The sequence below is a fragment of the Lithobates pipiens genome, unplaced genomic scaffold, assembly GCF_037356315.1.
Source record: "Lithobates pipiens isolate NorthernLeopardFrog02 unplaced genomic scaffold, aLitPip1_a1.2 Scaffold_22, whole genome shotgun sequence".
In the NCBI taxonomy this organism is placed as follows: domain Eukaryota; kingdom Metazoa; phylum Chordata; class Amphibia; order Anura; family Ranidae; genus Lithobates; species Lithobates pipiens.
In genome coordinates, this window is record NW_027507784.1 from 15,665,822 (window position 1) to 15,676,577 (window position 10,756).

The 10,756-nt window shown below is 53.4% G+C and overlaps 1 protein-coding gene across 1 annotated transcript in view; it reads left to right on the forward strand.

Annotated features, from left to right (window-relative positions):
* LOC143923338 (uncharacterized) overlaps positions 1-10,523 on the forward strand; it is a 65,047-nt gene extending 54,524 nt beyond the window's left edge. Inside the window, exon 5 of the mRNA XM_077446951.1 lies at positions 8,298-10,523. Within this exon, the coding sequence (XP_077303077.1) occupies positions 8,298-8,665 (368 nt within the window). The 3' untranslated portion in view covers positions 8,666-10,523. The remainder of the gene's footprint in view (positions 1-8,297) is intronic.
* Positions 10,524-10,756: the final 233 nt, after the last annotated feature.

Genomic DNA, 10,756 nt, shown 5'->3' on the forward strand with positions numbered 1-10,756 from the left:
CCCCAACCATCGCAATTCCGCTTCAGCCCTGGAAATCCCCAGTTGCCTCCCCGCAGGTCTCATGTCTCCTCTCCTGGCCCCCCAACACACGTAGGAGTGGCCCACGATCCAAACGAGGCGCGGTGAACCTCCATCTGAAACGAGAAACCAAAACCTGCTGATCCCCGAAAAACAATAACCCCACAGCAAAACCACTAACCACTGCCCTTACCACCCCACGGAGATCCCAACCCTACCCCCGTGGAAAAAACTCCATCAGTCCCAGGAACGGTTCCTGTATCGCATTCCGTATTACCAACCAACCAGGAATACAACTAAGGGCCATCCCACTCCCTGGACCGCCCAACCGCTAACTGAGGTCGAACGTATGACCTAAACCTACGCGACTCCCAACGACCAATCCTTCGTACCGCCGCCTCATCCAACCCGCGCCGGGCCGCCTCTGTGGCCGCCCCGATGCGGAAGGAGTGTGAAGCATATTCCGACTCCTCCCAACCATTAAGCGCCAAACTTCGCCGGAAAACCGCCACGAACTGGAATCTGGACAGGAAAGACCCGTCCGCGTGGACAAGGAATGGACCCGGACTCCCCGGCCTAACCGCTCGGTAACTCCGAACCGCTTCTACCGGGCAAACCTGTGACCCTGCCAAACTGAATAAGCAAATGTTCACACCCCTACCCCGTTGGTCCGTCTTCGAACGCCTAAGAGTTATCTCCACCACTGATCCTGCCACCCGAACATCATGATCCCCCAGCCCCCCAGGAACTTTCCGGGACGGGCTGACCAACTCCCCAATCCGAAAAGCCCCGTAAAAAGCCAATGAAAAGGCCGCCGTGAACAACCGCACCTCGAACGGAGACGTGCAAACCGAAACCAATGTACCACAAATGGCCACCAAGACCCCAAACGTCACCGGACGTCTCGTGTCCCCCCTCTTCGACTGCTTCCGAAAACCCTTCAGCATCTGACGTATCCAAAAACCCTTCGACCAATCCTCCGACCCCAACAACTTAAAAAGGAATGACAAGCCCGCCAGTTTCCGATCGATCACTGCCGCCGAGCGCCCACTCTCCACGTTCCGGACCACAAAATAAAGTGCCAGCAAGCGCCCATCCCCGGCTCCCCCAGTTCCGTCCACCTCTCGCACCAACTCCTGCCATTCCCGCCATACCTTCACGTATGCCGTCCAGGTAGCCCCACTTACAGACCTGCGTATCCAGCCCGCGGCGACTCCAAGGGCAGCGCCCAAATCCACCCCGGGCACGGAATCCCGACTGCCTCCGCGCCAGGTGCCAGTTCCCGGAACTTGTCCCACTGGAAACGAGACAGGGAGTCAGCTAAGGCATTCTCCACCCCAGGTATATGCACAGCATACAAAAACACATTCAAACGCAGGCACCTAAGGACCAATTGGCGCAACAGTCTGATAACAGGAGGGGAGGAGGCAGACATGCGATTCACCACCTGCACCACCCCCATGTTGTCACAGTTGATGCGCAGCTTCAAATTCCTGCAACTCTCCCCCCACAGCTCCAGAGCCAACACAATCGGAAAGAGTTCCAGCAACACCAGGTTACCCAGGAAACCCGCTTCCTTCCACGAGCGCGGCCAAGGTTCCGCACTCCACCTGCCCTGGAAAAACGCACCATAGCCCGTAGACCCTGCTGCGTCGGTGACCAATGCGACATCGAAGTTGCTCACCGGCCCCGACATCCACACCGCCCTGCCGTTATAGGAGGACAAGAAATCATGCCACACCCCCAAGTCGTCCCGGTGCTCCTCCGTCAACCGAATGAAGTGCGTGGGCGCCCGCACCCCCGCCGTCGCCGCCGACAGCCGCCGGCAGAACACCCGGCCCATCGGGATGATGCGGCACGCAAAGTTCAGTTTGCCCAGCAAGGACTGCAAGGTCGTCAGCTGAACCTTCCGACGGCCCTGAATCTCCCGAATCGCCCGCTGCAAATCCGCCAACTTGTCCTCCGGCAACCTGCACTCCATAGCCGCCGAATCTATCACTATACCCAAGAAACTCAACACCCCCACTGGGCCCTCCGTCTTTTCGGCCGCCAATGGCACCCCAAAAACGCCTGCGATGTGCTGCAACGTGGACAAGAGAATCGCACACACAGCGGAGGCATGGGGGCCGATGCAGAGAAAATCGTCCAAGTAGTGAATGATTGACTCAATGCCGGAAACATCCCGCACCACCCACTCCAGGAACGAACTAAACTGCTCGAACACGGAGCAAGAAACAGAGCAGCCCATAGGCAAACACTTGTCCACGTAGAACTGCTCCCGCCAGTGACAACCCAACCACCGAAAACTGTCCGGGTGCACCGGCAGCAACCGGAAAGCCGACTCAATGTCCGCCTTGGCCATGAGCGCTCCCCGGCCGTAGCGCCGCACCCACCGAACAGCCGCGTCAAATGACGTATACGACACCGCACAGACGTCCGGGTCAATGAAATCATTGACCGAACCCCCCTTTGGAAACGACAAGTGGTGTATGAGCCGAAACTTGCCCGGCTCCTTCTTGGGGACAACCCCCAAGGGGGACACCACCAGCGAGTCCCACGGCTTAACCGTAAACGGCCCCCCCATCCGACCCAGCGCCACTTCCTTCCCCAACTTTTCGTCCACCACCGTAGGGTGCTGCAAGGCCGACCTGAGGTTTCGCGCCACCGGCGGCACCACCTTCAAGTCACAGGGAATCCGGAAACCCTCCCGGAACCCCTCGGCCAGCAGCCGCGCAGCCACCCTGTCCGGGTACCTACTTAGGAAAGGAAGCATCCTTTCCACCCTCACCGGCGTCTTCCCTCTTGTTAGCAGCGTCGCCGGGACGCTTTCCCCTTTTAAAGCAGCGAGACAGGGCGTGAGCCCCCCCGCAGCCGGAACACTCGTGCTTGAACCGGCACGCACTTCCAAACTTGCAGGCACCCTCGTTAAAAGACCAGCACACCCCCCACTTCTTTCCGGCCGACAGTCCTGAGGAGGGTGTACCCCCGGCCCCCCCCTGAAAAAACTGAGGCGGGGCCCGTGCGGAGGACATCAGCCTCATCCAGAGGCTGATGTCCTTGTGATCCCACCGCAACTCCTGACGCACCGCCTTCCGCTGCCGGAACTGTTCGTCGTACCGGAGCCATGCCACCCCCCCGTACACCCGGTGTGCCTCCCCAATGGCGTCCATATAGCAAAACAACGCCGAGCAGTGCTCGGGGTTCTTTTCGCCGATGACGCTCGCCAAAATCGCGAACGCCTGCAACCAATTCGCAAACGTACGCGGTATCAGCCTATAACGCCTCTTTTCCTCATCGTCTTTTTTCGTGTCATTGGGCTTGACCCGATCCAAATTGAATTTTTCCAGTGGGAGCAGCGAGAATATCTCCACATACTCACCTTTTGCAATTTTCTCCCGCACCTCCGGCTTCAGGTGCGCCCCGAGCGGTCCCTCGAAGCAGACGTACACCTCACAACGCGCCGCATCCCCAATCCGAACCACATCAGTACGGCTGGGTGTCGCGGCCGCCTCCTCCCCACCGGACCCCCCCGCCCACCACCGGCACCGCCGTTGCGGACGCCGCGGGTTCCCCACCCGCAGCCGGCGGGACCCCCGCCGCCCCCGCTACTTTACCAGCCCCCCAAGGCGCCGTCAGGGCAGGAGATCCCCCATCCCCCCCAAACCTGTCCACCAAAGCCCGCAATCCCTCCAACAAACCCTGCATGGGCGGCGCGGGCCCCGGGTCCACCTGACCCGACCCCGCCACCGACACCCCACCCAGCGGCGCCGGAGGCGCCGCTGAACCAGCCGCCCCTTGCACCACCCCCAGCAACCCCTGCAAAACATCAGAGAAAACAGTAGGTACTGACTTACCGGGCCGACCAGGAACACGTCCCGCCGCCGCGTTGCCGCTCTCCACCGCCGGGGGAACCACGTCGTCTTCAGCGGACAGTTCTCCCTCCGACCGGTCCTCCTCTTCCCTCTCCGCAGGCGCCAGAAGCCCCCTGGGCGATCCGCTCCCAGAGGCCGCAGCAAGCAGGTGGCTGGGAAGATCCTTCACCACAGGGGCCTTGCTCCCAGACTGGCGTAGAGAACCAGACCTAGGGCGCCCCCCCGCACCACCCCTGGGCGTCAGTCCTCCAGTCTGTCCATCAAGTAAGCCCGCATCCGCCCGGCGCCCCCCACCCACCGCCCGTGCCCCCCTGTAGGCCGACTCTGTCCGTCTTGCAGAACCCTCCGCACCGCTGGCTGTCCCCCTGCTCGTGCAGGGCCCCCCACAGGGGTCCCCCACGCGATAGGTCGCCGGGCTGGACGGCGGGGAGCCGGCGCCATCTTGGCCCGTGGCCCCGCCCCCCGGGGTAGGCCGGCGGCGTGCAGACCGCCCCAGGCCCCGATCGTCCTGCTGTCTCCGTTTTGCGGGGGGGACCGACCTGTCCGCCCCCGGGCTCCGCCGATCACGAGGTGGCCGAGGGGCGGGTCCCGGCGAAAAGCGCGCCGGAGGCCGAGACCTCCGGGCCCGCAGCACCGGCTCCCCGCTACTCGTGCCTGCCTCCGTCTCACCCATCCAGCGCTCCACCTGCTCGGTTAGCCACTCCGAACCCCGCACCTCCGCTTGAGCCCGCAGCCGCTCCAACACGTGCTCGATCGCCGCCATTTTTGCCCAGAGAGGGGCAGCGCTGGAAAACTGCCTCCTCTGATGTCTTCCCCTCGAGACTGGTCCCGTTCCGGCTCCGCCCCCCTTTTATATGGCTCCTCCCCCTTGCGTGTTTCTCTTCCTCCACCTATCCTCTGTCTTGGTGTCTCTAGGCACCCGGTCATGCCCGCCCCTCCATTACCCCTCCCCTTCAGTACGTGTCATTCCGGGGCTCCCTGGAGAGGAAGTGATGTATTCTCTCCTCCGTGTCGGTATTTTCCGTTCCGACACGGAGGAGAGCGGATCGGTGAGTTGCACCAACACTCTACACACACAGTAGAACATGCCAGGCACACTCACACCCCCCCTTTACCCCCCGATCACCCCCCCAATTACCCCTGCCCCCCAGTCACAGTGACACCAATGTCATTTTTTTTTTTTTTTTTTTTTTTTTTTGCATTGGTGTCATTTGTGACTGTAATAACTGTTAGGGCAGTTAGAGTTAGCCCCCTTTAGTTCTAATGTACCCCCCTAACCCCCCCAATAAAGGTTTAACCCCGTGATCACCCCCCGTCGCCAGTGTCACTAAGGCTGGGTTCACATTGCAGCGGTTTATGAGAACGAATGTGATTCGCACCGCACTGCAGTGCAAATCACATCCGATCTCTGTGCGATTCGAGTTCAGCCATTCGCCGCACCCGCCGCACCCGCCACACCCGCCGCACCCGCCGCAAATTCGCACGGGACCCTTTTTTTGGCCCGCAGCAGAATCGGATCGCATGGGTGTTCACACCATGCGATCCGAGTTTGCAGATCGCACTGCGATATGCGAACTGATCTGGGGGTGTCAGTAACATTTCACTGACACTCCCAGCAGTTCGCATAGGGCAGTGTGAACTGCCGCCGGGAGGCATGCGATGCGGGAACGCGCCGCGGATTCGCGGCGTTTCCGCATCGCTCCAGTGTGAACCCAGCCTAATAAGCGATCATTTTTCTGATCGCCGTATTAGTGTCACAGGTGACGCTAGTTAGGCAGGTAGGTATTTAGGTTCGCCGCAGCTTTTTATAGCGCCAGGGACCCCCATATACTACCGCATAAAGCCCCCTGATTGCCCCCTAGTTAACCCTTTCACCAGTGATCACCATATAACTGTTACAGGTGACGCTGGTTGGTTAGTTATTTTTTTATAGTTTCAGGGCACCCGCCATTTATTACCTAATAAAGGTTTAACCCCCTGATCACCCGGCGGGTGTCATTTGTGACTAATAACTGTTAGGGCAGTTAGGGTTAGCCCCCTTTAGTTCTAAGGTACCCCCCTAACCCCCCCAATAAAGGTTTAACCCCGTGATCACCCCCCGTCGCCAGTGTCACTAAGGCTGGGTTCAGATTGCAGCGGTTTGAGAACGGATGTGATTCGCACCGCACTGCAGTGCAAATCACATCCGATCTCTGTGCGATTCGAGTTCAGCCATTCGCCGCACCCGCCGCACCCGCCACACCCGCCGCACCCGCCGCAAATTCGCACGGGACCCTTTTTTTGGCCCGCAGCAGAATCGGATCGCATGGGTGTTCACACCATGCGATCCGAGTTTGCAGATCGCACTGCGATATGCGAACTGATCTGGGGGTGTCAGTAACATTTCACTGACACTCCCAGCAGTTCGCATAGGGCAGTGTGAACTGCCGCCGGGAGGCATGCGATGCGGGAACCCGCCGCGCATTCGTGGCGTTCCCGCATCGCTCCAGTGTGAACCCAGCCTAATAAGCGATCGTTTTTCTGATCGCTGTATTAGTGTCACAGGTGACGCTAGTTAGGCAAGTAGGTATTTAGGTTCGCCGCAGCTTTTTATAGCGCCAGGGACCCCCATATACTACCGCATAAAGCCCCCTGATTGCCCCCTAGTTAACCCTTTCACCAGTGATCACCATATAACTGTTACAGGTGACGCTGGTTGGTTAGTTATTTTTTTATAGTTTCAGGGCACCCGCCATTTATTACCTAGTCTCACTAGTGTACCCCTAAATTTAGGGGTGTCTACTTTCCAAAATGGGGTCATTTGGGGGGGGTTTGTGCCATCTTGGCATTTTATGGCCTTCAAAACTGTAACGCCCTTAGAAAGCCTGAAGGCGGTGCTTGGTTTTCGGGGCCCCGTACGCGGCTAGGCTCCCAAAAAGTCCCACATATGTGGTATCCCCGTACTCAGGAGAAGCAGCAGAATTTATTTTGGGGTGTCATTTCACATATGCCCATGGCATGTGTGAGCAATATATCATTTAGTGACAACTTTGTGAAAAAAAAAAAAAAAAAAAAAAAGTTTGTAATTTTCCCGCAACTTGTGGCAAAATATAAAATATTCCATGAACTCAACATGCCTCTCAGCAAATAGCTTGGGGTGTCTACTTTCTAAAATGGGGTCATTTGTGGGGGTTTTGTGCCATCTTGGCATTTTATGGCCTTCAAAACTGTAATAGGTAGTGAGAAGTGAACTCAAAAATTTACGCCCTTAGAAAGCCTGAAGGCGGTGCTTGGTTTTCGGGGCCCCGTACGCGGCTAGGCTCCCAAAAAGTCCCACATATGTGGTATCCCCGTACTCAGGAGAAGCAGCAGAATTTATTTTGGGGTGTCATTTCACATACGCCCATAGCATGTGTGAGCAATATATCATTTAGTGACAACTTTGTGTAAAAAAAAAAAAAAAATTTTTTTTTTGTCATTATTCAATCGCTTGAGGCAAAAAAATAAAATATTCAATGGGCTCAACATGCCTCTTATCAATTTCCTTAGGGGGTCTACTTTCCAAAATGGGGTCATTTGGGGGGGTTTTGTACTGCCCTGCCATTTTAGCACCTCAAGAAATGAGATAGGCAGTCGTAAACTAAAAGCTGCGTAAATTCCAGAAAACGTACCTTAGTTTGTAGATGTGACAACTTTTGCGCAAACCAATAAATATACAATTATTGACTTTTTTTTTACCAAAGACATGTGGCTGAATACATTTTGGCCTAAATGTATGACTAAAATTGAGTTTATTGGATTTTTCTAATAACAAAAAGTAGAAAATATCATTTTTTTTCAAAATTTGCGGTCTTTTTACGTTTATATCGCAAAAAATAAAAATCGCAGAGGCAATCAAATACCATCAAAAGAAAGCTCTATTTGTGGGAAGAAAAGGACGCAAATTTTGTTTGGGTACAACATTGCATGACCGCGCAATTACCAGTTAAAGCAGCGCAGTGCCAAAGTGTAAAAAGACCTCTGGTCATTTACCAGCAAAATGGTCCGGTCTGAAAGTGGTTAATGTCAAAGTGATGATGTAAATTGCCAGTTAGGTGGTCGGCAGTTGGTTAACTTCTATTTCATTCTATGCAGAGCAGACTCATCGTGATGCTGTATAAAATTTTGGGTAAAAATGAAACAAGTCCTATATTTTTTTTCTTCTGCAGAACGTTGGTATGAACTGAAGCAATATAAATTGCCTTGTCTATGTGTTGGGGCTGTATAGGGCAACATTGCCCAAGGCAGCGAGATAGGACCGGTGTGAATGATCTCTGAAAGATAAGGCAATCACTTAGTCGGGTCACCCAAATGACTACAGTCCAATTGGCCATTTGTGGTTATTTATTCTTTCATTAAGGGTGAAAACGTTGTGTTTCTCCTCTCCAGGATTTCTGCCAGTCATCATCCTCACCAAAAGATATCTTGGAAATGTTGGCACTTTGGAACGGCAGTTTAGGGAAATCGGGATGGAGCGGATATTCCCGGTGGAGAACTACACTTCTGAGGACCACATCAAAACCCCAGAGAAGGACAAGACCTTCCTGTCCATCCTGCACGAGGCACTGGATCTGGTGAAGTTCCGGAGCCACGCGACATCTTCCTTTGGAACCCCGGAGGAGGAGCACCAGAAAAGGGTGCAGATATTGCTCCACATCGCACATATGAACGAGAAGGAGAGAGACACGAAAAAATTAAAAAATGAATGGGATAAGGAACAAGAGGAAAAAAATAAAAAATCTTGCAGATTCCTGTAATAATCTCAGACCAAAGGGTGAGGGACTGTGATTGTCTTATGAATTACTGAACTTAAATGCCCCCCCCCCCCCCCACAGTCACTCATTATTATTATTATACATTTATATAACTCTGACAGAGGAGCTCACACTCTAATGTCCTCCCACAGTTCCACATTTTAATATTATTATTAATATAATTTGTTTTTCCTTCAGCTATTGAAGATTTCAAGAAAAGTAAAGAGGGTGTAGCGGCCACAACCTTTGCTGTGTGGCCTTGACTTATTGGGCTTACCAATTACCTTCTCTCGGCCTGCTCTTCCACGTCTAGGGGTTCCCAGGGTTGATACCCAACGACTTGAGAAGTGACACAGATGAAGTCCTCTTTAAAAGGTTTTATTTTGCAGCAACAACTTCAATAACACAGTCTCTTAGGGAACAGAGGGCACGGGGTGAAGAACTCGGGCACCTTGAACTGCAGGTCTAGCAAAGTCTCTATCTCCCCCCAGAGAGTAGCCACTCACAGATCTCTAGCCAGAGATCATGGCAGTCAGCACGTTGACTCAAAACTTGAACAATCAACTAAGGGTATACAGGAACCTTTTTCCTCCATACCTGGAACGTTTCCCGTCTCCTCAATGGTACTGGAAAAGTGTGAATTCATCAATGTCCTTCCCAACTCAGTAACCAGGCACTTCTCAGGATGCTGCTTGCCGGCCCTCCTCCGAAGAGTCCTCCCCCCCGGTCACTTCCAGGAGCTGTGGTGTCCCTCCAAGCCGAGAGCACACCCGGACACTTTGACTCCTACCTCAGTTACTGCGCCTCAGACCAGCAGGTTCCGAGACTCGGGAACAGACGGATCCCTACCCCAGACCAGGCGTGTCTATCAGGGGCCACTAACAGGAACATGTTGCGGGATGTCGAACACCCCGTGACCGGGACCCCTCATGGGGCTACCCCGGTCCTGGAACCAGACCAGACCCCACGGGTCTCACGAACACCTCTCCGAACACATGACCCACACCCCTTAAGTACCCCTTCCCAGACTCCTCAGCGGCTCCGCCGGCACTACCACTGATTGGTTCCAAGAAGGCTGATACCTAAACATCCAGCCAGATCTGGTTCTGGCCTGTCATGTGCACCTCACCGCTCACATGACCAGGCAGAACTTCCAAACCCAGCCTGGCTAGACTGGCCTACCTACACAATTAACCCTCAGAACCCCTATTGTTCTGAGGCAAAAACTAAATTTACATGCGTGTGACATTTTATCCAAAATGCCATCCGCTACAAGGGAAAATCTACAAATTTACAAATCTGTCAATAGAAAAAAAAATATTCTACACAATACAGACCTGGAGGGATAGACACAATGGTCTGTACATAAGACAACACCTCTGACGTTGTCGTGTTATTCCGTATATCTGACATTCGATGTTCTCTAGATCAGTTCAGTATGTCTACGAGTGTAAAATAAAGTTTCTACTAAGCAATATTTGTAACCAATCTGACCGTATTTTATAAAAAAAATGCAGTATAATTCAAGAAGAACAAGTCCCGCTCTGCAAAGACACACCCGTTAGCAGTGCCGGGTCAAGGCCATCCAGCTCCCCACGGCAAAGATGCCAAACTGCGGGCCCCCCTTCCCTTAGGGTTAGGTTCAGGGCGCCCCATCTCTGCAATAAACCATACCGAGGGCAGCCGACCTTCCTGCCCACCCCTTGTCCCGGCTTTGCCCATAACTATATTTATGAAATGTTTGCATAGCTATATGTTCAGCAAAACTGAACTAATTCATTTTAATTGAATTAATTTTAATATTTGCTCATTATTTTGGGGATTTTTCAAACCATGTATAAAGCTGGGGTTGTTGTGAAAATGGGTCAAAATCAAATGTTCAAGTTTTGATGAAGGTTCCTCTTCTATGATTGAAAATGTTTTGGGCTATTGTTTTAGGCTATGTTCAAAGCTGCACCTATGAACTACTAACATACATATACAAGCATCACAATGTGTGACATAATAACAACATGTATAACAAAGTGCTCAGTGCAAAATAAAGTGCAATCAATAAAGTTCATCAAATGTGAGGTACAGGTTTGGTGACACATT